This window comes from Sebastes umbrosus, chromosome 6 (assembly GCF_015220745.1).
Source record: "Sebastes umbrosus isolate fSebUmb1 chromosome 6, fSebUmb1.pri, whole genome shotgun sequence".
Classification (NCBI taxonomy): domain Eukaryota; kingdom Metazoa; phylum Chordata; class Actinopteri; order Perciformes; family Sebastidae; genus Sebastes; species Sebastes umbrosus.
This window is the reverse complement of record NC_051274.1, coordinates 7,704,976-7,732,588: the sequence shown is the minus strand read 5'-3', so window position 1 is coordinate 7,732,588 and position 27,613 is coordinate 7,704,976. Positions and strand designations below refer to the sequence as shown.

The 27,613-nt window shown below is 39.4% G+C and overlaps 1 protein-coding gene across 2 annotated transcripts; it reads right to left on the bottom strand.

Moving 5' to 3' along the window:
* Window positions 1–407: 407 nt before the first annotated feature.
* On the bottom strand, window positions 408–25,850 carry plod1a (procollagen-lysine, 2-oxoglutarate 5-dioxygenase 1a). Of its 2 annotated transcripts, none has more exons than XM_037773351.1 (19): window positions 25,593–25,850; window positions 23,455–23,546; window positions 23,167–23,300; window positions 21,161–21,324; window positions 19,343–19,455; window positions 18,430–18,493; window positions 15,733–15,830; window positions 14,791–14,892; window positions 14,462–14,593; window positions 13,434–13,555; window positions 12,352–12,456; window positions 12,047–12,172; window positions 11,426–11,567; window positions 11,052–11,165; window positions 8,972–9,037; window positions 7,499–7,603; window positions 6,998–7,144; window positions 4,679–4,804; window positions 408–1,761 (listed from the first exon to the last, which is right to left on the bottom strand). In XM_037773351.1, the coding sequence occupies exons 1-19, from the start codon at window positions 25,681–25,683 to the stop codon at window positions 1,606–1,608; spliced, it is 2,199 nt and encodes a 732-aa protein (XP_037629279.1). In that variant the 5' UTR covers window positions 25,684–25,850; the 3' UTR covers window positions 408–1,605. The 2 variants fall into 2 exon arrangements, with proteins under 2 accessions (XP_037629279.1, XP_037629280.1); XM_037773352.1 differs by lacking the exon at window positions 4,679–4,804 and adding an exon at window positions 4,293–4,415 and having other exon boundaries at window positions 25,593–25,848.
* Window positions 25,851–27,613: the final 1,763 nt, after the last annotated feature.

The window sequence follows — 27,613 nt, the reverse complement described above, 5'->3', positions numbered from 1 at the left end:
TGTAGGTAATACACTGACTATGGATAAGTACCTCAAACAACCCCACTTCAAAAAATCCAAACTACTCCTTTAGTAGTTGCTTTCAGAACCTGTAATAAGGGACAAGAAAGTTAAACTACTGGTTGTAAAATGAAACCTCACTTTGCTTGTTATGTTAATTAAGTAACTGCTGCCCGGTCTTACACTACAGAAAGCAAATACAATATTATTCATGCCATCAAACTACAAATTATTTTTACTTGTTTTACAGCAGCATAACAATTTTCTATTTATTTTTGTCATTTAACCTGACTTGATGACAATTCTGAAAGTAACTATAGCCGGCTAACCCCAGCCTCATTGTATTTTATGGCCATTATTTGCATACCTGAGGTTTCTTTCATATAAAGACAGAGACTATAGATTAATCACAGTTCACACACTCTCAGCTCACCGTTTTATTCAAGTTGTGTTCAAAGCACAGTGATGGCTTGTAACAGGAAATGACAGCTGTGTGAGTATGTATACACTTTTACTAACTCGGCTGACCAACATCAGTGAGCGCACGTGAAAAAGTGAGCTCAGATTCCAATATGAAATCTCACAAAAAGCAGTTATATTGCAAATGCTAAAAACATGAGGGAGTGTTTCCTTTTAATATACACAAAATAAATAAGACGTAGGCTTAACAGGCTTTGGAGTGTCTCAGTTTAAGAAAGAATACAAAAAAAAAAAAAAAAAGAATTTCTTTGGATACAGAAAAAGTAACAGTTAGCGTAACTTACTTACAACAACATAAAGGTTTTTCACAAACATTTCTAAGAAATCCAAGTTGAACTTCTGGTGATTTCCTGAGAGAAGTCCGGCTCAAGGCCCGACAGGATCAACTGGATTTCTGATCCAGACCAAACGGGAGCGCTCGGATCGATCCAACTGCACCAAAGTGGCTTTATATGTAATGATGATGATAACGGTAGGTTCCTAACTGAAACTGTTGTAAAGTTGGTTGCAATCATCTATTCCTCACATAGCTATTGCTGACGAAAACACACAGGACCCATTCACAAGAAAGTGCCTGTAATAATCACTGCCTTATCATTTCAGCTGATATTGTGATGAAGTGGTCCACATTCAAATCAATTAGCACTACACTGTATTCAGTCACTATATGATGACATATCACTACTTAACACGTGTGTGTTAAGTAGTGCAGTGGCGGTGGCACTGAAACGGGGGAGGGATGGAGACAGATAGAAGAACATGTCGACCTGCTGCACTGCGCTTACCGCAAAGCTTCGAATACTTCTCACCGAAGCTTCGAAGCCCCAAAAAATGGTATTCGGGAGAGCGCTACTTTTAACAATAACATGTTCATTATATGTTGTTGTTCATTTATGCATCCATGTTTCATCATAGAGCACTGATATTCTACTGCTAATAGGTTGACCAAAGTCACAGATTGTATATAATTCTTTAAGTAAGACAGAAACAATATCATTGTGGAGATTAAAACAAGCAAATGAACTAATGAAAAGAGTTCACCGCTCCAAATCAGAAAATAAAGAGCAGCTGTGATGCTGAAGGATGCGGCCAGTGTGCGTCCTGTTTGTGCCATCTTTGGGAAGTTCAGGGATCCACGAAGGATACTGCGATGTACCGGACTCCGGCGGTGGTCGGCAGACCTTCGTGGTAGTGGGTGAGGCGGCCCGGATGCATGAGGGTCCAGCCTTTACGAGGAGCCCGAATGGAGCAGTCGTAGCGGAGGAACCTGCATCCACCACCCTGCAGTCACAACACAACACACATTATCATCTGACCCCTAAAGGACCACGCGGTGGTTTCGCTTGTTTTAGCCAAATGTCATCCCTCATCTTTAGAGTGTGTTTGATACATTTAACTGGTTAGGCGAGTTTCACGAACAACTTGTAAGAAACATCCCTTATCCACTGCAGGAACTTAACGAAAATGCAATGCAATCAATTTTCAATGGTTCTGCTGACGAGTTCCTGGAACTGAATTTGGACACTGCTCAAAAGGGGATACTTAGTAGTTCCAGGTACTTTCAGGGGTTGTCAGCAGCGCTGTCGATCGTGATTGGTAAAGCAGATCAGTCATCTCTATGTGCAGATGAAGACTGTGAGATGTGTTTGAAAGCTCGAGAAAAAGCTAGTAAGCGCGCTCAACATAGTTCTATGATTATAGTGTAGTCAGTCCTGCTGTTGCCTTTTCAATGGCATTTATGTGAAATGTCCTGGTTTGTAAAATAAAGTGGAAACACAAAGAAGAACCTTGTGCCGAAGCCAAACAGGTATTTCTTATAGTTGAGCTTATAAGAATCACCAGGTTACAGGTTGTTCAGCTCCTGCAGTGGAAAAGGGCGAATAGTGTAAATCACTACCCAATGAGCTAAAAAAAAAACTTAAATCAACACCACCCGTCATGTTTCAGATGTGTTCATTTGAACAGATTTGAATTGGGTGTTGTTTAACATCTATTTTCTTTCTGTTTTTCAGTGGGTTTAGTCCAGTTGTTATTAGTACTACTACTACTACTACTACTACTACCACTTGGAGTGGCAGAGGCAGATGGCTGATGGTTTCAACCATTAACCCATTACCTTTAGCTACCAAATAGTACCTTTTTTCTTTTCTTTTTTTAATTACTTGAGCTATTCCACATTCTTTCCTACTATCTCTGGTGTAAAATGGTTGGGAATCAGTGGTGTAAAACATGAAAGGGACAATAAGTAAACCAATGTATAGACTGAAAGTTGTAATATACAGACATTTTCTAAAAATCTATATATGGACTGGTCCAAAAATAATCCCTCTCAATCATCACTATGACCCACTAGAGTTTCCGACATTTCTGGGCGTCAACCTCTATAAATGTATGAAGAACGACGGTGGCCGACGCGATAAAACGTGAAAACATAAATGGCCCTTTCTCGAGCCAGTGTTTGGTTTGTCCATTCGGCTACAGTAGAATTATGGCCTATAGCCGGCCTATAACAAGCAAAACCACTGGTGTTGTTGTTAGAATAATCATCCATGATCAAATATTACATATACTGTACTTATAAATATCAAACGTGTTAGGTTCAATCCCCAAAAAGCCTTGTAGGACTTCCTACACACTACATATTATATCATCACACATCAATGTTAGAAACTATATTTATCAGTTGTTTCTTCTCATTTGAAATCCATGATAATACTGTACTGTGGACTAATGGCTGATTGTTTAGCCCAGTTTATTGAAGATGTAGGGGAAAACAACATGGATGCAACAATAAATACAAGGCTCCTAGCTTCAGCTTCATGCAAAGAAGACAGACTCACAAACGTAGAAATGGCACAAATGGAAAGTTTGAAACACCGGGGACGTAGTGTACGTGTACATGCCAGAAATATGACGGCATTCCATTTTTTAGATGATATGATTCTGATTCCAGCATCATGCTTCGTCAAACCTACACTGCTACGCTGTCTTCTTTGAGCTATTCTGTGTTCATGTTCAGCCTTAAACAGGGCAAACATGAGCCTTGGGTCACTACTGACTCCCATTCGCTTTGCATTGTGTATATATTACTTGGTAATAACTCATTAGTTTGTGGTAACTCGATTAAGAGCTGTTGTATTGTCTTGCCCTTATGTGTAGAATTGTTGTATAATCAGAACAATTAGTCTGATTATGGTGTTATGCTTTGTTGTCTTCTATATTATATTTACTGGGACACATTCATGATTCATAACTGTCTCATTCCTTATTCAGATACAACGAAATTGTTCTTAGTTGTATTTGTTTAGTTAATTTTTTGTAAGCCACTGTTTCATATCCTGCCTATGTTTGCAGTGACATAACTGTCAGTTTAATTCTTTAATTTAATTTAATTTAAAGGAGACATATCAGCTCATTTTCAAGTTCATAATGTTGCTCCGTTTTAGCAGCCTGTCTCTTTAAGACTTTTTGTGACATAGGAAGGGGAGCCAAATCTGAATGGCTTGTTGAATCACTTGAATCACATTTCTGATCTAGACAGCCCACAGAAGAACTGACTGGGTTGTCTTATTTCACAGTTTGAGTATTGGAAGGCACTCCAGATAGCCACATGTATGTACACAAGCACTGAAAAAGTGAGTTTTTTTTTCATGATATGTCCCCTTTAAAGTGGTAAGTTTGCCAGGTTTTGTCTAATATGAACAGTTGCATGGGTTTGTTGGGTAAATAACATTCGGTGTTTACTGAGTGTTCTTTTAGGATGTAACTGTGTTGGAAATGTCAGATTTCTACCAACCTCACAACACACTCACCTGGTAATCAAGGCCGCCATTGAGTGCAATGTTTATAGTGAATGTGGAGGCGTCATGGTGTGGTCTCAAAGACGGCTGCTCATCTGGCTTATATCTAACTATAAAGGCCAACTCAAACAGAGCCTGCAAACACAGACAGACAGAAAGGAGTCATGCAAGCATTCACATAGAAACTGCTCATCTGGCCACAGACAAGAGTGTGCGCGCACACACGTGTGCGCCCCTCGCAGCTCCTGCTCATTATAGAAAAGCATCAGTTTGGTACCCCGGTCCAGCATTCACTTCCAGAGATGGAGCAGCAGAGAAGCAGAGAGAGAGAAGTGCAGATCACCTCCATCATCATATCCTGTAGCTTCTATTTACCTGCCAGCTCCTCCCCCATTTACCTGGTAGTCAACATCTTTGCTGTTGAGAGCTATGTTAATAGTGAATGTGGAGGCGTCATGGTGAGGTGTGAGCAGCGGCTGCTCGTCGGGTTTGTACCTCACCACAAAGTTCAAGGGAGTGGCACACTGATGAGAGAAGACATGTTAGGCAGCAGCACAGGAACCCTAGAGGGAGCTGCAGCTGATGGTTACGGTCATTTTCAATCATCGGCTTATACATTATTCAGTAAATGAATCATATGATAACGGTGTCTTTAAACTGACGATTTTGTCCTACAAATGTTGAATGAATAATCAATTATCAAAATTCAGTCAAACTCATCATTTCAGCACCACAATGCCAAGAATCACTACGTTTTCATATCAATAACCCTGTTTTGCTTCACTCTATAAAAAGGAACATAGCACAACGGTTAACCAAGTCATAAAAGCTGGAAACATTTCTGTTCTTAAAGCCTGATGATGTTCTATATTTTTCTTATTGACGATAAATCCCATGTTCAGACTCAAACCAACTCATCTACTAACAAGTAGTGTGTGTGTCTGTGTGTCTGTGTGTGTGTGTGTGTGTGTGTGTGTGTGTGTGTGTGTGTGTGTGTGTGTGTGACATGTTGGTTCATTACTATGAACACACACTGTAGTTTATTTTGACAAATGTGGATTAATCCATCGCTGAAAATAGTCCCCAACAGATGCACTATTTCCAGTTACCGAGCTGTTTTAGGAAATTACTGAACCCTTTTTAAAAATGAAACTATGTATTTATGAGTATTTGGATCCTTCAGGAAAAGAAATATTAAAGCTTTTATGACCTTGTTAATAACTATTGTTAGTTATTTTTTTTAACAGCAGATGTCATTCGCTGTTTCGAGGTCATTAAAATGTTAAATATTTCCTTTATCACGACTTTCAGAAAAGTTTGCAACTGTATTTTCTTACCCAAAGTGACCCACCCTGTTAGTTCATTCTCTTCTTTAATCACTGATTTAATAAGGAAGTTGTCAGACCATATATAATTTATCTGTCTGCTTGTTTTCTAGTACCGTAAACTCTCAAATAAAATCTCAAAATCTGCCTCAACAGCAGAAAGAATAAGGCTATATTTTATAATTACACCTGTTATGCAAGTTATAATAATTAGTCTGGTCCCATTTTAATTTACTGTTAAAGGGTAACTTCAGTATTTTTCAACCTGAACCAGGTTTTTGTGTCTAAGTGACTAATGGGGACAACAGTTTTTGAAACCCAGTCTCTTTGTTATTGTGTCCAAGTCCAACTCAAGGGGAAGTCTCGCTGTGAAATCTGAATATCTCAAAGACCTCATCCACATTGTGGAAATCATCTAAATATTCACTACTAAGCTTCGCTTTCTGTACTCCAACACAACAAACTCTGCCCGGCTAACACTCATGTTTCCACCATGGATGTATTCCACTATTCCAGCTTCTTCCGGCAACACGTCACCTCGCCAGATTTCACAACGAGACTTCTCCTTGAGCGAGACTCTTTCCATAATGTTGTCAGACACTTATAATAACAGTCAAAGCCTGTCATGGCAAAAACAAGCACTTTGAGTGGAAATGACGGTGCCAGCTTGTCCTAATAGGATTACATTGCAGCCTGTGAGCAGCTGCCGTGAGCAGCTGCCGTTAACAGCGCTCTCCCTCAGTACTGGAACAATTTTAGAAAAGTTACCCTTTAAGAGATTCCTTTCTAATACCCTTCCAACATAAGAGAGTAGGACAAAATCCACAGTCCTTGATCTGTGCAAAAATATATTACAAAGTTCATGTGAAGCTCATTTGAGGCTTGGGAGTCTTCCAAAGTTGCTCTCTTTTTAGTTCAAAATTCCCTCTTTAAATTCCTCAAAATAGCACAATGGAAGTCTCCTGGGTAATTTATAACATTGTAAGTTTATGTTAATGACATCAAGCCCTTATTTATCAAGTGTTTCAGTAGAAAGATATCAGTGTTTTTGCTCTTTTGTACTGATAGTTAAATATAAATGACTACACAAGACCTGCCAGACACCTGACACAGTCTATGCCGAAAATAAACAAGACATTTGCTTCTGAAACCTCGGATTCCCAGATTAACTCCTCCCACTTTGCTACTCTATTGGACTGACAGGTGTTCTCCGGGAAATGTAGTACAAGTACTACAGCAATGTTTACAGCAAACATCATCATTTTAGGAAGAAACATCTCTTCTTAATAATGTTCAATTCATTTAAGTTGATTTAATTGTTAAAGTGAGACGTGGAATATTTGAAATGTGTGGCAATGATGGTTTTAACTTCATGGTGTTCAGAACTCTTACCTTGGTGTAGTAACCAGGATACATTTTCTCTGTTATCGGTGCTATAAACTCCAGTAAGAATTTGTGCCATTCCTTTTCAAAGTTGATTTGATTCATGTGGATATCGACTGTGGGGACGTTCTCATAGCCTCCTTGGATTCTGGTGTCCTGACAAACGGGAAATGAATCAGTTTAGGAAAAACATCAACAAAACTTGAAATATTCGTCTGGCATTGAGTTCAGAGCTGCAACATGACTCGGCGTTCTGCTATGCAGGCAAATTACAACGGATGTACATGATACAGGATACAGATAATGCTGGCCAATATACCCAACGGCAGCTCGTTACACAAATAACGACTAATACTGACTAACAAAGAAGCAATGATGAGATGTGATTATATTTTTTCACCATATGTTATTCTGATCATTATTACTGACGATGAGAAATATTTATTCAGAATATTTAGAATCACCGCACTGATGCCGATCAAAAGATGACACACCTATATAATAACGTACCTTATTGCCGCCTCCTGACCACTTTCCAAAATGTTCCATTTCTTCGACAATGTGGTCACAAGCAACATCAGAGAAAACTGGGAACCAATACACATCAGGACACGGCTGGGGGACAGAGGACACAATTTTACCACCGAGTGACATTACATAAGCCATTAGGGCTGCACAATTAATAAAATATTAATTGGCTTCCCACAAATAAATGAACATGACCGACTGCGATATGGACGCTTAAAATACGTGCTCCGCTCATAGAAAACTCCGCTGCATAAATCAAGCGCTTCCTAAACTAACAGCTAGACATGCTACGTCAATCAGCAGTCTCATATATCCGAGTTATTGCCGGACACGCACGTGCAAACGCCACATGACGATTTTACGGGTCGGCACACAACGGCACAGTCGGTAACGTCACACAGTTGGCAAAGAAGACATAAAGCTGCAATTTGTTACAACTGCATCCAAAATAAGCCGTGGAGGAACAACCTTAAACAACAACTGACTTAATCAGACACTTATTATATGTAATTCATTCCCATGATGCTGCTCAGAGTAATCACAGTCTGCCGACATCACGGAGGTAAAGAGAAGTTTCCACTGAGTTACATTATCACACGTTCAAGCTCTACTCAGTAAATAGTATTAGTATTAATAATAGTTTAATAGCATAGAGTATTGGGTGATGGTAAATTATAACGCTATCATGATGCATTCAAATGTAATCTTGTAAAATGTAGTTTTTGGTGAGAAACTTGAATGAATCCAGTTGTTTGAAGGAGATGTTTTCACAACAATATAAAACAGATATTAGACAGGGAATTCATGAGCTGTTTAACTTCCTAACACTAGCTCTAAACAGCTTATAATATATAATTAGAATTATGATGACAAGATATGACAGGATTGTTTTTTATCGAAGCAAATATTTAAATAAAAATACATTAATTTATTTCCTAATCATTTGAATTGTGTGTTTTCATGCAAATAACCCTTATAGGATACAATAACAAAGTAAAAGGACAACATTTTCTGAGTTTGTGACGGTTGAAATGTAGCATAACGTACTTAAATGTGAAATTGCAATTAAAATATTTTGTCCCTAAAATCTATGAATAGTAGTGATAAATAATCGGGATCTCAATATTGATCAAAATAATCGTGATTATCATTTTGCTCATAATCGTGCAGCCCTAAATTCCGTACAACTGCACTATCACACATTTATAAAACCCCACTTTTTTCTATTCAACTCTTTTTAAAATGAAGTTTCAACAAGTGACTTTGTCTGCACTCTGCAGTCCAGTGATAGTTTAGATAGTATTTATTAGAAACACAGATGGAGTTACATGTGTTATGTTCTTTCTATTGGAAAAACATCAGTCTACATTTATACTATTTCATTATGGGCAACTCATGTTTAGTTTATTACTACATTTGACTGGTGTAATCATGTCAACTTGTGTTGCAACTCACCGTTTCAATCAGCTTGTCTTTCATGATGCGAGTGTAGTTCTCATGAATGTAGCGCTCCTCCCAGTCCTGAAAGAAACACACAGAAACATACAGACTGCAACTGTTAGACAATGCTGTGCAGAGTAATGAAGTAGAACTAAGAATAATATGTGTGCATAAACAATCCTAAGTGCTAAGACTTGATTAATGATTTCAGAGAGCTCCACCGGTCTGCTAACCCTGTATCCTACAGATCACATCACACAGCATGAAAACATGAAATCACCCAATTCATGACATGGTAATGGATTGAGAATGAGCACAATCAAACTGTGTTATTGTTTCTAATGTTAACATTAACCACATCTATATAAACTATAAATGATTATTTCATAACAAGAACATCAGTGAGTTTGAAATGACAAACTTATGTTTTTTTTTAAATATTAAATTTTATGTTGTCCATTGTGTTTCAGAATGTATGTATGTAGTTAACATAGAAACATTATGGAGGACATCCTCAGATAGTTATTACTTGGCTATTATTTAATTCTTAATCTCATTTTAATTTAGCAGATTTTTATGAATAACAGTCCAAGTAGCCTATCTGATATACAAATCTGAGAGAGAAAAAAAAGTTGGCGATACATTTTCTATGTCTGATATACATTGTTTTCTCTCCTGTGTTTATGACCTAAGAACAGGTGGAAAACAACATTTTGCCAGGATCATTTTTCAAAGTTATTTTTTTTTAATCTTTGAAAAAAGTCTCGACAGGTGAATTGACTAAAATGTTTGTTGTTGTAATACTCATTTTGGCCACAAGAGGCTGAAGTCCACCACTACCCCGTGTTCTAAACGGGACTAAAAGCATTCATGTTTTCTTCCAGGTGAGTTTCTCCATTCACTCTAAACACAAAATACATATTGTATTGTGTGTTAGCAAGTTATGCAAATTAAAACTCACCTGGAAGAAAACATGAATGCTTTTAGTCCTATTGAGAACATGAGTATTACAACAAAAAAAGGAAGTATAGAACTTTTTCCCACCTGTTAGATACCCTTAAGTAATAAACACAGAAGAGGAAACTATTTAGACCATATTTAAGCCTGGTTTATGCTCGCCGTAGTGAAGCCTGCGCGAGGTGCGCTCGCCAGAAAATTACTTTTGCATGGTTGTCGCGTTGGGCTGTCGTGCACCTCTGAATTTATGTGACTAGGTGTCGACTGCGTTTTGACATGGAGGCTCTCGAGGGAGGACTGGACTGTACAGACATCTCCACAACTGAGTGGAGACAACAGGGACAGTCACATGTCATTTAATACTTGGAAAGAAATAGTCAACACACTGGGGAAAGAAGAGGCTAAATAAAGGTCTCATGGAAAGAGTGGTGAACTGAGGGGAAGCACCGAGAGACAGAAAGTAATTTAGGCTTGGAGGTAAGCAACAGTAATAATTACAGTTCACAAATGCAATGTTTGGCGGTATGTACGTCGGTGTTTAGTGTTTACTACTGTTGCCAGACAACCTACTCTCCTTTGTGGCACCACTCGTTGACTTCTTGCTTATCCACAAAATATTTTGTTTGTCCGCCTCCAGGCGTTTCAGAGCATATTGCAACGAACAACGCGCTGAGCATAAAGGCATGTACCACCTACGGAAAATATTTTATTCAAGCTTTCTTTGTGAATGCATCAGTATAGTGAAGTATATGTGATGTTGGACACAATGTTGATCTTAACTATGGCATGGTGTGTATGGAGCTGGGGTGACTGATGGGATGCAGCTCTGACGTGTCACCTTTAGACGCCTGCTATTGGCTGACTCAGTGCTTGAGGGAGGGCATTGTGGGTAGAGAAAATTTACTTTAATGAAAGTTCTTTCTAGTGTCTTTATACAAAGCTTATCAGCCCTACTTCTTACTAAGGAGGTTTTATACACACCGCCATAGCATATTTCCAATGACCTAATTACTGCCATTGCAATAACCAACAACCAGCACAAGGGGGAACCCCTCCTGCACCACATACAGACCCCTATCACCACCACTACTACAACAACAGCTAGTAATATTAACAGGTGATATTTTCAGAGTCTCACCTTTGGGTTTTCAAAGATCTGCCACAGATCATTATGAAGATGGCTCATCTGATAGTTTTCTGTTGACAGGATGTGACCGAAGGTATGCATGTTGGTGACATACATGAAAATTCCCTGAAAGAAAACAAGAAAACAGGTCAAATATTTTCATTTCTACATTTATAGTTATAAACATTTTTTTTTATTATTAGATCTTAGACCAAATAGATTAATTGTGATAAAAAATGGCAGGAGGAGCAAAAAAGGAAGGAGTCAAAACTGTGAAGCTATATTCTTTACATGATGAAGTAATTTTTTTTCCCTTGTTTATGTATCGTACAGTACATACATGAACTAATACTAATGTAGGTCAATGTGGAATCCCTCTTACTGACCTTGTTACGAATGTTGTGGCAGTAAGCCATGTCAGGGTCTAAGATGTTTGAGTTAAACAGCTCGTAGTCTGTCAGCTCTGATCGAAGGAGGCCGCCCTTCACCAGGTACACGCTGGACACATATGGGACATTCCACACACCCCTAAAAAACAAGACAGTCTTAGACAATTTACATACCAACACTAAGATCTAATATCAGAGACAGATTGTGTTAAAATACTATAAGTTCTCAACTAGTGAGAGAGAACCAACCTCTTAATTATTATGACTTCAACATAATTTATCTTTTAATAATGCCCAGTAAAAAGATGTAATAAGATGTAATAATTCTGGAATTAAAACAAAATGATGTCAGGGATATTTTCAACATATATTAAAAATACATCTCTCTACTGCACCCGATCATTAGTGACATGATCATTGTAATGAGATGCAGTGTGCGTACGTTGGTTAAACTATGGATTGGTTTGATTTGATTCGGTGCACATCTGCAGTGTTCTGTAAAGTTGCCCGGACTGCCACAGTATGTCAGTGGCTCTTCGGTCCAGCCTGTCAATAACATCTCATGTCTTTTGTCACTAAACGCCCCTCTGAAGTTTACACAACGTTTAAGCAACTTACACTCTGCGTCCTTGAACTATGTCCACGTAGTCCTCAGACCTGGCGTAGAAGCCCTCTGCACTGAGGGCTCCCCAGAAGTTGCTCCAGAGTCGACCGGCTCGAGTTATCATCGGTGCCACGATGGGACTAATGAACGATTAAAGGAGCGTTACTATATACCTTCATCTAGCCGAATACAGTAAGTAAAAATGTAATAAATGAGTGTGATAGAAATGAAGAGATTTACTATGGGTGGTTGTTCCCACAGCAGTCCCCAAGACATCAGCTAGCACTGTTAATAATTGAATATTGATAAATATACTTGCAGGTTTTGTTCAATGAGAATTTTAAGTGTGTTCTCGTTCTTTAAGACCACTTCAATGTCCAAGACGAAGAAATAGTCACAGTCCTTGTCCTTCCGGCACATATCACTGAAAGGAAGGAAAGACATATATGTAGTGTGAAATTAAAGTGCAATGCTCGCACATACTCTCCATTCGTCTAGCCATCACAATTTGACCCCTTGTCAAAGTCGCTCACATTCTTACGCTTGCCCATTTTTTCTGCTTCAAACACATCGACTTCAAGGACAAAATGTTCACTTGCTGTCTAATATATCCCCCCCACTGCCAGGTGCCATTGTTACGAGGTAATCAATGTTATTCACTTCACCTCTCAGTGGTCTTAATGTTATGGCTGATCGGTGTATATTTCCTTACACAAACATGTTCTATAAAAAAAATACTCTGCGTTTTTGAGTAACTATTTGTGTCTGATATGTCTTCTCCACAAAAAACTTAAATTACAAAGTAAAAAATTCTTACAAATAAAATGACATCTATTCCTTCTCCTTCATTGAAATATCCAAGAATATGTAATACAATAATATGATTCTTCTCTACATCACACCACAATTGGCTTCCAAACTAGGTGTGAATCCTGCTGGTGCGTCCAGGTGTTAAACTGAGATTTAAGGTGAGCATAAAGAAATGTTCCCTCTTCGGCAGAAGCATGTGAAAAACAAACTCTGCACATCAGTCATTCTGCACAGTGAAGCTCAAACATCTAAATGAAGTGACAACAGCTTTTTTGCCTGCAGGGGGGACTTTCAGGAAATTACTGCAGACAGCTTCTCGTGAAGCCTCTCAAACAGTTTCTTTAGGAAAGAAAAAATACTACAAGGAGTGCACAGTAAACCACGTACATATCAAAGTAACACGCACAACTTGTTTTTGTCCAAGAATGTGTTAAAGGAGCTTTTTCTGATTCTTGAACAGGTTAATAAGTTAAACATTAAAGCATACTCTAAGGAGACCACATGTGATTTTTTTGTGCAACTCAGTTTCTTTAGAAATATTTTGAACACAAGCTGTGTCATACAGCCGACCACTAGTTACATGGAACTCACAAGCCCAGGTTGCGGGAGGCAGCTCCGTCCGTCTTCTCTTCAGGCTTGATGAACTTGACATCCTGATAAAGGCTTCCATGATCCTTCAAGAATGAGCTGACCTGAGGCTCATGATGAGCTTCCTGTAGGGAGAGGAGAAATAAGCAGATGACAAGCTCTTGAATTTTTTTTTTTTTAATATGGCATAATGGAGGCATTAAAAATCAAACAAGTTTATCAGCTTGGGAGCTTTAACCCTTTAAACGCTCGCCTTTTTTGCTTGGTTTGCACTCTATTTATTTACAAGAGTTTGGCATTAGTCACTAAATGTCTTAGCTAGGAATGCTGTATATATTGTCATTTTCGGGTTAAGTTAGGCCACACAGAAACGCCATCAATCTACATGTGAGTGGTGAGTCACCCGGCAGCCATGTTGATGATAGGGTTGAGAATATACCAAGCACCGCCCACTAGCGAGAGCAAACTTTCTCATTTTACAGCTAAACAGTGCACTACAAGGTGTTTCTGAAATATTTTATGCGAGAAATAGGCATTACAGTAACAGAATATTGATTCATATTTGATCAGCGCTGCCTAGTTTGATCGTTGATCGCAGTTCACGAGTGATTGACAGCTGCCTCCCTTGAAAGAACAGCCAATAGGAACGCTCAATAGGAACCTGGTGGATTTAAAACAAGTTATATTCTGTTATTCAATATTAAGCGTATAACGTAACACCCGACAGCTGAAGTTGAGTGCAATCACTCTACTTCATCATTTGTACCAATTAATGCGTTCACGAGCGCCTTGAGCACGATATCGGCACATATTTTGGTATTAATTAATGCATTCACACTACACCAGTATTTCTAGTTCCTTATCACTACATTTTGATTTGAGTGTCTCATTAAATGTACTTCTGCCTTGTACTTTATAGGCTTGGTTTCAGATGAAGTTATTCTGCTACAACAGATTCAAGAAAAACACTCGTCTTCAACAGGGATGTTAGGATAAAGTTGATGTATTAAATTAAATTAAACTCCTGTTACCGGGTTGTAGATGAAGAGTTTGAGCCTGTTCTTGGGATACTGGAGCTTCAGCAGGCGCTCAAAGAACACCGTCACAAAAGGGGTGGGCTGTTGAATGAAGATGCCAATGACCACCAGCGGGTATTCACTCTCCTGTTGGAAGAAAAAAAAACAAGCATCATATGAGTTCCAGGAGAAAGGGCTTATTACTGTTATTTGACACCAAACGCTGACGGACACCTGAACAGTTAAAATAATACTCAATATTGATTAAATGTAGTTTTGGGAACTCTTGCACAAAGACAATTTGTCATTCAGGAGATGTGATCAACAAAATCCTGTGAACTGACCTTAAGAGCTTTCAGCGGGTTGAGTTCCTTGTGACACTCTGTGCATCCTGTCTCAAATGTCCATGTGTTGGGGATGTAGTTACCCAGGTAGTTGATCTGGAGCTGGAAAACAAATATATTCTTATAGGCTATCACATCTCAATCTAATATCCAGTACTTACTAGAAGAAAATACCTGATTTTCAAAGTCTTAACAATATTTATAAACATTTTATAAGCAATTTGTTTTTAATTATTATTGGTAAGAGGAATAATAAATTAGTCAGAAATGCTCCTTTAGCCTCTAACCCACTGGGTGGTGTACATGTTTGATTGACAGCTGAGCTGACAGGGTACCAAGCCATAATGTAACACCTGTAGCTTACAAGCAGACAGTGTTTTGTCAGCAGTGGTGTCGAAGAATAAGGACTAAAACATTTAGCATCTAAACTGACCAATGTTGACATTTGCAGGAGAGTTTTTAAGTTGTTCAGTGTGCAACAGCTGACTAACTACTTAGCTATCCAGCCTGTTTGGTCGCTTATTCAGCAAGCTACGGTGTACTGCAAGACTAGAAAGCTAATGTGTGCTCTTGTTCAAAGATTAAAATGAAATTATTTCATTGGTTATATACAAAGAACGTCTCTGTCTATGTAGACAGAGAACCACATTCTGACTGGTACTGATAAATGCACAGACAAGGAGCAAAAACAAAAGAAAAATATGCAATTTGATTTCCGTTGTATGAAGTCAAAAGTCTCATAGGACAACAGTAATAAAGCTGGGTTTACCTGCTATTGAAACATATTTTACAGAGTTATCTGGATGATGTGTTTAGACTCGCTGATGGAAGACACCTGCACCAACCGCTGATCTTTCCCACAGTTACTCTGATGGTTAGCTTTATCAGGCTAGTACTGTGTTTAGTATGTGATTGATCCGAGTGGTTTGATAGGGTCAATACCTTGGTTGGTCCGTTCCCATGGATGACGACAGGCAGGGTATCATACACCACATTTCTGGCCCGTACCCGTCCATCCTCAAACTTCAGCATCACCTCGTCTGGAAACACACACACACACACACACACACACACACACACACACACACACACACACACACACACACACACACACACAAGCTCAGCCTTCACTGGGGAGTCCAATTTTGTCATAGTCATGTGCTTCCTACTGTTTGGGAGATGATGAGTATTTTTCAATCTGCGTCATGCATTCACATGCATTGTGTTTCAAATAATTAGATTAATTGTAGATTTCAGCACAATATCAAATCAGGTGGGTCCTGCTTAATAGCTTATTATTCTCGTGGCCCTGTCCCTGTGTCAAAATCTCACTTGGTGGATATTCCTCAATAAATGTGTGTCTGTGTGAAGGTGGGTGGTCAGTCGGGCCCCAACTCAAATGTCTGCCCTGGGGACCCCTCAACAGGTTAATTTGGTCATGCCTTTGTGTGGCAGAATAATCTCCGGGGTAGGGGAAGGGCAGTAGAGATAAAAGGCCTGGAACAACACATTAGGTAATAACTATTTTGTAATAAACAGCCTGAATAAATTTGATAAAATTATTACATATTGTGTATATATTATTACAAAATGTGGGAGTTGCACTTTTTTTCATGAAAACTTAATAATGCATGCATTTATGTAACAAAAAAGTATGTCTTCATTTTTAATTTTTAATTTAATTAATTTTTTAAGATTTAGTTCAGTAGATTAGTCGATTATCTTTCTCGTATTCCTTAGCTTAATAGATGTGTACATACATCAAAATGGTTTCGATCTCCCGCTCACCACACAGAAATGGAGGCAAGCAATGACGAGTTAATAAAAAAAAACTAACTCATCTAAAGGTTAGATTGGTGGTGTTGTTCAAATACAGTTTTTGTTCTATTTTTGTTGAAATTCTCATTACATCCCGACAGCAATCAATAAATCAAATGATCTGACAAAAAAAAAAAAAAAAAAAATCCGGTAGCTGTGGCTGTATTAAGTCCCTATTAGTACTACCACTATCAATATTTAACACACATTTTACTCCCACTTTTCACATCCATGTTCTACATTTTGAATCACAGACCTTTCTTTATAAATGTATTGCTGTTGCCGGCTCTTCTTTTACACTTGAAAGAGCGACAAGGCAAGCAGCGGTTAATAGGAGAGCAAACAAAGGGAGGATTTATGGGAGCAGACGGTCCATTCATGCCCCTAGACTCTTGATGTTGTCATATCCGTCTCTCAGTGAACTAACAAATTCCTTCCTCAGCCTCAGAGGGGGGGGAAAAATGGTTCAGACAGTGCAGTGAGTTCAGTTCATGTCTAAACATGCAACCCCGCCCAAATTACTGCAACTGTTAACCCCTCAGCTCCGGAACATTTAAGATAACAATGTATTAACGCCGTGGTTTCACCAGATTATTGATCACAGAAAGAAAGAAACAGCAAGGAGCCAGATAAGAAGTTAACCACTGGTAACCAACAAGTTTTCTGAAAGAGTTGTAGCTTGTGATATTTTCCAAAGCAGTGGGAGGACATGTCATTACATAAGCAGCTACAAAACACACGGTTACTGTTAAATACAGGACCGTGTACCCACTAGTTCAATAGGCAGACTATCGCCCATGAAGTGGTCTCAATCAATATATTATCAAGAACATTGACAACATCAATATTATGATACAAGACTTAACTTAAATATTGTTGTTTTTCTGCATTACAGTCAGCCGAAACATTTTAAAGAATATCAATATAAGCAATATTTGGTTTTGTCGATACGGCCCTGCTGTACTCTCAGTATACCAAAAAGGATGATGCCTATTTCTGCTGGGTGACAGTGTTCACCAAGCAAATAATCATCAACAATCACAGTATATCCATGCTGCACAATAAATGCTGTATACTGTCAGAAACGTTAATGTTACAGTTGTGGATTGCTGTTTGTAAACACACAGTATTCAAAGATGCCTTCCTCCTCGGCTCAACGAGTGAAAAGAGTGAGAGTGAATGAAGAGAAGGAGCGGCGTTAGTGAGAACAAAGTAGTGAATTGGGGTAATAAAGCGTTATGGCTGACGCCCAGAAATGTCCCGGACACAGCAAAATAAGAAGAGAAGAGAGAATACAGGCAGAGGGCTGCAGGCTCTCTGCAGATACAGACACCACAGAGGGATTGATATTTGTACCAGACTATACATAGATTTTTAGAAAATCCCTGCATATTATACCTTATACCTATACACTTTTGTCTACTGAATTCCACCGAAATCAGGCTGAGGAATTATTATCACTTATCTCTAAGTTGAATTTAGCAAAATTCCACTGAAAAAAAAAACAATTCACTGTAAAAACACTGTGTAATTTATATCAGTAGTTTACATCAGATTATACTGTGACCACCATGCTTTATGTGGATGCACACGACTAAAACCACTGTGTGATTAGTAAGAGTTCTGCTTTCCTGTAAGATGCTGTTACCCTCAAGTAAAACAGGGAAATCTGATCATCACTGAAGTCATGAAAAAAACACACAGTGAGTGATTTTATCTTTTCAGAATGGGCTGGTAGTAATTGTCACGTTTAAAAGAAATTGCCTTGTGTGACTACAGTCAAAGAAAACACACTTGTTGCATGCTTGTAGCTTCACTCACCGAGGGCTCCATGCAGGTTCTGGAACAATCTGCATTTGCTGTCCAGTGTGATATTTGCGGATTTCTGAAACATGGAAACACATCGTTTTCACTGTATATGTGTTGCAATGATATCTAAAAGCATAAATTACCAAATTAAAGCCAGTACTGAAATAGTGAGTCTCAAATAATAGCTGCCGGTGTGGTCAGCACAAACAAATAATAATAAAACCTGGGTAAAAAACATTGAGGGGGGATAAAATGACTTGCATTGACTATAGGTAAATTCCGTATAAGCACTACTTTTATCAGTCATGTCACTCTTTTTAACACTAATACGGTTCTCATTCACTAATTAATTCCAGTCACTTCTACCTCGATTTTTTTTTATTGTTTACTGTTAAACTACCATCAAAGCCTACCAGGAACAGGAGTGAGTATACCCACTGAGCTACTGGAAGGTTTTTTATGTGAAACATCTCAGCAGAAAGCCTCATTAACAGCGCTCAAAAAAACTGCAACGTGGAACTACCAGGAAATGGTATTTCTGTCAGAATTAGTGGAAATGTACATTATACTAAATGTATCAAAACAGGTAAACATGGAGGAGGTGAGGAGGCAAATGAGAGCAGGAACAGAACAGAAAACAGGGAGGCCTCTTACTAAAATAATGATGAAATGTACATATACTTATAAAACAGGGGGAAATAGAAATAAATGCCAGCCTGTCTCAAATAAAAGCCTGGTTCTCTCTGAAATTGTTACATAATAAAATCACTGAGGAATTATATAACAATGTAAAAAAATAATTGCTATTATTACTGTTATTATTAGTAGTTCTAGTATTGCTAGTACTCGTAATGTGACTTTGGCATGGAATAAATCAAAATACAGATCCATAAAGTGTAATCCAAAGACGTGTAACAAATCTTACCCTTTTAACTGGATCAATGAAAATCTTGGTGAAGAACAGTTGGTCACTGTCGCTGTCTTCTCCTGTCCAGTCAGCAACCATTTCTTTGATGTTGGGAAGGTAGCCAATAAAACCTGAGGAAACACACAGGAAGTGAGAAAAAAACCGTCTGGCCTTGTTCATCAAACATTTTCATTTCATGTATATAAACTCTGTAATATTGTATCTACACTTGGATACACCAAGGAAAAGTGAAGTCAACTTTTTCCAATTGCCATGACTAACAACTACTGCCAGATTCGGCTTTTTATGGCCTCAGCCCAGAGCCGACTGCTGACTAAAGACCTGCTGTTTCTCTGCTATAAAAAGAAATGGCCACTCTTCCCTAGACTAAAAGTCTACAATCACAGCAGCGGCTGGTGAACATAAAAGTGTTAAAAGATGTGCATGGCCGTAGCCTATTACCTAGTGTACTTGTGTGAGAATGATGTAGGGGTCATCAAGTTAAGTCACAAGCGAAGGGCTTTTTGTGTTTCGTTAGATTGTGCACCACTAAACGAAGCCTCTGTGGCTGAGTTGGCCTTCTTCGTCGGTTTGGTAAATAGAGACTGACGTCTTTTAAGACTGTTTTCAGCTCCTTTACGTTCTCTGTTCGTAAACTGCTACCAGCCGGAAAGTCCCATGAAAAGTTGCCGTGGACTTTGGTGAAGTGACGCTCGGTGTTACATCTTTTACCGACTGACACGCTTGCCACGCAAATGAGACACATGCACATTTGTCATTCACATTCATGAAAAAAAAACTTGTATTCCTCATGAAAACAGAATATTTTTTGCCTTTTATTGGCCTAGCATTTTTCTGCGGTCATTGTCAAATCTGGTGCTTGCTAGTCTGCTAACATCGCCTAATGTTACGGCGTCACTGCAGCGTAACTCGTTTAATTGACAGCTGAATGGCAAATAATCATTTTGTGGCAGAAGAGGGCGGGATGTCTGTGAATTTGATTGGATAGAAATTTAAACAGGTTTACAAAGTGACTTTGTGTTATCACATTTATGTCCATATTCTTTGAACCTTTGGCGAGCCACTCAGAAACGGGTAGCGAGCTACTGGTAGCTTGCGAGCTACTTGTTGGAGACCCCTGAGCTAGAGAGGTACCTACAATATAGCTATGAACTACCGAAATATATATGGTACTTGCTGTCGGTGCTTTCATCAATGCAATGAAATTCCAAATATCTCGAAACTTGGAATTACAACCGGGAGGCCGACGTGAATTTTTTTTTCCAGTTGACTGCTCTAAACTGTGGACTGAATGACAAGATATGAATGCGGCATAAGTTTCTGATAGCGCTTGAATTGACTGCAGTCCGGACGTTAGGAGAGGAGTTGGAAAGAGCCTCCTGTTGGGTCTGGCATAAAACAGAGGAGACGAGCTAGAAGCCAGGAGGAGAGGGGCAGTGATTTGGCCACCGCTGGAGAGAGTTGTGGTTCAGGGTCAAAACACTCGATGAAAGTTGGGCACCACCTGATGACCTCTCTACCTGGCCAAAGCCACTACTAGACTAGCTGTAACTAAACTAGTATGGAAGGTATTCTAGAGATGTATGTGCAACTGGGGGTCGTATGCTGTACAGATTGTAAAGCCACTTGAGGCAAATTTGTGATTTGTTAATTTTAGTTACAGTATATAACTAAAATTGACTTGACTTGATACTGTGAGTAAGCACCTCCTGGTAAGTCTAATTCAGGGAAAAAAACTGACATTGTATGAAAACGTGAATTTCATCACAATGTCAGAGCCCCCAGCTGTGCGACTTACAGGACAGGTAGACGTACCTCCTGAGCCTAGGAACCTGTTGCCCTCGATGACGTGGGGGTATTTGTCCTCCAGGTGTCTGTCGGGCCAGATCAGGCTCTCCGAGGAGAACACCACCTTGTGTCTGGTCTGCTGGAACTTCTTGAGCAGCTCTTTGGGGCCCGAGGCGAAAATCACATCGTAGCTGTGTGAAACGGGGAGTGAAAACAGAAAACTTTACTGCAGTGTGTGGCTCAGCCATGTGTGAAGCCAGTCATATAGTTAACACAAATGACGGGGTTGCCTTTATAAGATGCCAGCATTTTTTATTTGGAGAGTTAAGTTGCCAGTGGTTGTGTTTACCGGTGCTTGAATGAAAAAAAAAACATCACACCCTCTCTTGATTTCAGTATGTGCACATGTCAATGGGTTTGCATGTTTCAACCTATTTACTACTCCCATATACTACTATTATTACAGTACTTTTAAGGCTGCATTATCAATGTAGTTCAACAATTTGGGAAATATGGTTATTTATCTTCTATCCAGTAGTGAGATGAGAAGTAGAGGTGTTCCGTCCATGTACCAATTAATCTTTAACACACAATCTTCAACCTGAACTTACTGACTGGAGTGAATCAGTAGCTTTTAGTAGTGGAGCTCCTCACTGGTGTCGTCAGCTCAGCTGAGAGTCACAGTATGCTACTTACTGGTCATAAGTTTACTGAAAGACAAAAAAACTAGGAAAAATCTACAGCAACAATCATTACGTGATAACTGTTGCAAATAAGTGGCTGCTGAGCTATTATACTCGTATATAAACAATGCTTATATAAGCCTAGTTTGCAATGACCTAACAGTCTGAACCTTACGAGTGAACTGAAGACAGTCAGAAATAGCGCCGAACATCGTGGCATTATGAACTGTGATGAGAACGCTTACTAATGTGTGTACTAAGGTGCATTTGGAAGCTAATTGCTTAGCATAAAGCATGAGTATTTATTGACAACAAATCGGTGAACTGAAGGAAAGGATATATATCAACAAAGGAATTTTATAATTTCTACCACTATTGAGAAAATGGATCTCAATCTCAGCCAGGACATGGTTAACCTAGTTTAGCATTGAGACTGGAAGCAGGGGGAAACAGCTAGCCTGGCTCTGTCGAGTCCAAAAATACACCTACCAACACATTTAAAGCTCACTGATTAACGTGGTAAATCTGTTTGTTTAATCTGTACGCAGACAGAAATGTAACAATGACAATTTGTGGTTGTACAGGGGGGTTATGTGCTTGAACTATTTCTTGGTGAGCAGCAGTCAGTGCAGAGACTATGTGCAGCTTCTCATCACAGTGAGGTTTGGTACTATGGTGCCTGTACAAAAAACCCAAACTAAAACCTGTGCTCACAATATAGCCACAGACACTGCATATACAATAAGTGTTGGGCGGATGGACAAAACTTCCATCTGTTTGTGTACTGATTAAACAGACAGATTAAACATGTTAATCGTGAGCTTTAGAGGTGTTGGTAGTGGTGGTAGAGGTGTATTTTTAATTTTGGACAGAGCCAGGGTAGCCGTTTCCCCCTACTTCTAGTATTTATGTTAAGCTATGCTAACCACATCCTGACTCCAGCTCTGTACTTAACACACTGACATGACATTGACATCCATCTGAACATCTCACTCTCAGAGAGAAAGAAGAATATTTCCCAAAATATTGAACTATTCTTTTGATTGATTTTTGCCTACTCAGGGACAGAAAACGGCAAACCACTACATTTAGGATGACATATTAACCACTAAATATGTTTTGTAAGTATTCTTCCCAACACTAAATAAAAAATACTTATGCGAAGACATGTTGAGTGAATAAGCGCACCACAGTAACACAGACAAAAACACCACACTGTAACATCTAAAACCCATCTGGTATTATTTGGAAAGTGCAAAAAGTCCTTTAAGCACCAGGGTGTTACTCTGGCCATCACTTCTGACAGGTGCATTCAAATCTGAAACGCTGCCTGTGGTGAAGACAATCTACCTGTCAATAAAAAGGATGATTTTGTCCTCATTCTTCATCTCCTCCAGAGCCGCTTGAAGGAGTCGTACTTTCTGGCCTCCCCCTGGAGCTGACATGTATTCGCCTGCACTCCATTTTTGACCAAGACCAAGAACCTTTAAACATACATGCATACATTTATTGCATTGTGAAGAAATTAATTTAAAAGATATTCATCCTAAAATACTCTTCTTTTCTGCCACTAAAATAAAAACACCCGTCATAGACGGCAAAAAAAAGGAGCTTTGGTCTTGCCACAGGGGATCCTACCTTGACAGTGTAGTTAAAATGTTTGGCCGACCTCATGAAACGCTTGAAGCCATCCGTCTCTTTGGTTGCAACTGTCACAACTAGAAGTTTATCTGGAGGACACAACATTACAGAGGAATTCAGACAGATAATATGTACAGGCTTCTTTTTTTTTTCTTTTGCCATGAAACAGTCCAGTGGTACAGCCATACCTGACTTTAACACAGACATACACTAAAAAACAGATACAAGATTAAATAATAATGCAGGGTTCATCTTTGTTGATTTAAAAAATTACAAAAATACGAAAATTACATTTAGGCTTTATCAAATTACCAAAAGCAAAGTCACATGCTGTGGATGGTTATTTAGCCTTGATAATGACAGATGCGTTAAAATAATTAGTTGATGAGATCACTGATTTAACATATTGGGTTGCGACGTCCCCAGCCCGAATCCAGCTGGGAAACCTTTGTTGCATCTCTCATTTTCTGTCATCTCTCCTCTGTTGCAATCTAACAAACTTTTCATTGATTTAACATACCATCGTTACCATAGGGCCCCATTGATTAGTCTCCAGGGCCCAAATGAGACGATTACAATTAAACAATTAAGCTCTCTGCTCAGTTTTGTTCTCAATTTAAGTATTTATTGTAGTAATAATATTACACTTTTTTTGCTTTCATATTTGTTCTTACATATGGAGATTTTGTTTAGGGCCCCAAAAATGCTGGACCTGGTAATAACTGATTTTATTTTATTATTTGATTGTTGTAATGGGTTGTAATAAGTTTTTCACTGCATGGACAAATGATGCAATATTTCTTCGGTCAATGTGATAATAACTCAGATGTCACAGGTCACCAATTATCATCTTAGAGGAAATACTAGTTCTGATATGGTTTGTAAATATATTTTGTGCTTTTCTTTCTTCATTTTTCCCATCCATGATAGAACTCCAAGATCAGCTGTAGAGAAGCTATGGACAGCATCTTGCTAGTGTTTTTGGCTAGTCCTGTTTCCTCTTAAGAAAATTTCTCAATACTGTATTCTTTTATTTTACTCTATTTCGTTTAATCAACATTTCAATGCTGATCATTATTATCTCTTTTATTTTATTAATATTTCATTATTTTAATACAATCTGCTTATTTTGTGTAGTTTCACAATTTGTATTTAATTATTTTTTTAATGTTATTTTTATTCCTTGTATTTTATTTATCTTTTATTATCTTAAATACCCATCTTTTATTGCTTTCTCATTCAATGAACTTTTATCCTGGTTGTTTTGGTGTACATTACAGTCTCTAAATCCATTTTTAACATTCTACATGTTGTCTGTACAGCACTTTGAATTGCATTTGACTTGTTTGAAAGGTCCTATATAAATAAAGTTTGATTGATTGATTTATTGTTTATTTATTTTAATAAATAATTAAAACAAGTAATTTACTGTAACCAGGAATGGTTTAGCAGAGCCAAGAAAAAAAATATATATATATATATCCACTGAGAGAGAAAGAAAAGTGTATTTTTCGTGGTCTATAAAAGACTTCATTCAACATCCTCTTTAGTTGACACACTATCTTCACACCTCTGGGCTACATAGCTGGTAGTCTGTAAACAGCTGCAAGCAGCCCAGTCCACGTCAGCGGTCTTCCTCCTCAGCACCTCCGTGCAGCTCTCTCTCTCTCATGTAAAGAGTGGGCATTCATGTTCAACTTCCATTTTCTCCTAATGCTTTCTCTTTAGTCGGAAAAATAACAGAAAACGTGTCTTTTTGTGCACTGTAAATGACATGCATGCATCAAGCGACACGAGCAACTGTATCAACTATAGGCTATAAATGAAATCTCAGCTTTTGTAACTGGCTATAGCCTGTTATTATTATAGTTAACACACAACAGCTCATTATTAAAGCCAATAAATAGCAAACACAAGCATCCCTATGAGGCTGATTTACTGTGAAGTCTGCTGGAATGTGGTAACGTTACCAGAACGTTCTGCTCGGACCGCCATAGCAGACTAACGTTACAGGCTGCACGGTTTCCTCCCTTCAACCCTTCAACCAGGGAGCAGCTAGTCTCCACCAGCCTAGAAGATACTTTATCAAACCCCCGTTATTAGCTACTAATGTAATTTAAGCATTCCTGACTTACCTTCTTTTGGGAGTCGCTGCTCTTCACAGTTTGTCAGAGAGAAAAGAGCACAAACAACAAAGATCCCTGGAAACAACAGAGAAAGTCTCATTTTGGCTGAGTTAAAGTTTAAATCCTCTCAGTCTCGCTGTTAAACTGAACTCTACACTTTTACAGTCGATTCTGTAAAGAGAAAGACAACTTTCAGCTCGACTGTGTTAACTCTTCCCAAGCCTGCCCACTCTCTCTCTTTCTCTCTCTCTCTCTCTGTCTGTACCCCCACCCCTTTCTCTCTCTCTCTCTCTCTCTCTCTCTCTGTCTCCCCCCTCTGAGGTCTCTCTCTCTTTCCATACTATACAGTAGGCTAGTGTCTTTGCACAGCTGTTCTGTGGACATGAGCACTTGCACGTAGCCTGCAGGCCATTCCAGCCAACCAGAGTATTTTGGTTTTCACTATTAACGGGGCGGTTAAGCAAACTGTGCATATTGCGATAAAAGCAACACATTTGGCACAGATGTAGGTTTATATGTTATGAAAATATATAGATATTGGAGCGCTTCCAATTTGGCCCCTGGTTTAATATTCCAAAATGTTGCAGAAAACTGATTTTATGACTCTTGATGATTTCCAAGATGTCCATCCATCCATCCATCTTCAACCGCTTATCCGGGATCGGGTCGTGGGGGCAACAGCTCCAGCAGGGGACCCCAAACTTCCCTTTCCTGGGCCACATTAACCAGCTCTGACTGGGGGATCCCGAGGCGTTCCCAGGCCAGTGGGGAGATATGATCTCTCCACCTAGTCCTGGGTCTTCCCCGTGGCCTCCTCCCAGCTGGTCATGCCTGGAACACCTCCATAGGGCGGCGCCCAGGGGGCGTCCTTACTAGATGCCCGAACCACCTCAGCTGGCTCCTTTGAACGCAAAGAAGCAGCGGCTCTACTCCGAGTCCCTCACGGATGACTGAGCTTCTCACCGTATCTCTAAAGGAGATACCAGCCACCCTCCTGAAGAAACCCATTTCAGCCGCTTGTACCCGCGATCTAGTTCTGTCGGTCATGACCCAGCCTTCATGACCATAGGTGAGAGTAGGAACAAAGATTGACCGGTAGATCGAGAGCTTTGCCTTCCGGTTCAGCTCTCTTTTCGTCACAATGGTGCGGTAAAGCGAATGCAATATCGCCCCCCCGCGCTGCTCCGATTCTCCGGCCAATCTCACGTTCCATTGTCCCCTCACTCGCGAACAAGACCCCGAGGTACTTGAACTCCTTCACTTGGGGTAAGGACTCATTCCCTACCCGGAGTAGGCAATCCATCGGTTTCCTGCTGAGAACCATGGCCTCAGATTTAGAGGTACTGATCCTCATTCCAGCCGCTTCACACTCGGCTGCGAACCGATCCAGTGAGTGCTGGAGGTCGCAGACCGATGATGCCGACAAGACCACATCATTTGCAAAAAGCAGCGATGAGATCCTCAGCACACCGAACTGCAAACCCACCTCCCCCCGACTACGCCTCGATATCCTGGCCATGAATATCACGAACAGGATTGGGGACAAAGCGCAGCCCTGGCGGAGGCCAACCCCCAGTCTGACTTATTGCCGAGAACCCGAACACAGCTCTCGCTTTGGGCGTATAGAGATTGGATGGCCCTGAGAAGTGACCCACTCACCCCATACTCCCGCAGCACCCCCCACAGTATCTCTCTAGATCTAGATCTAAATCTAAATTTAGATATATAAATATGAAATGTGAGCAAACGGGATGCCCAGCTTGTCATTTATTTGGGGAGGTGGTCCTCGGAATTTTTTTAACGATCAGAAGTGGGACTCAAGTAACAAAAGGTTGAGAACCCTTGGTCTACGGCTGTATTCGAAACCGCATACTATACTAGTGGTACGTACTGATTTGGCCAAAATGTAGTAGCCTATGTAGTATGCAGTATGCGAACAAAAGCAAAAATCGACAGTATCTCAAAAATACCCGGATGTCGTACTGATTTGGAAAAAATCTCCAGTATGCATCGGACCAGTCTACCTCGCC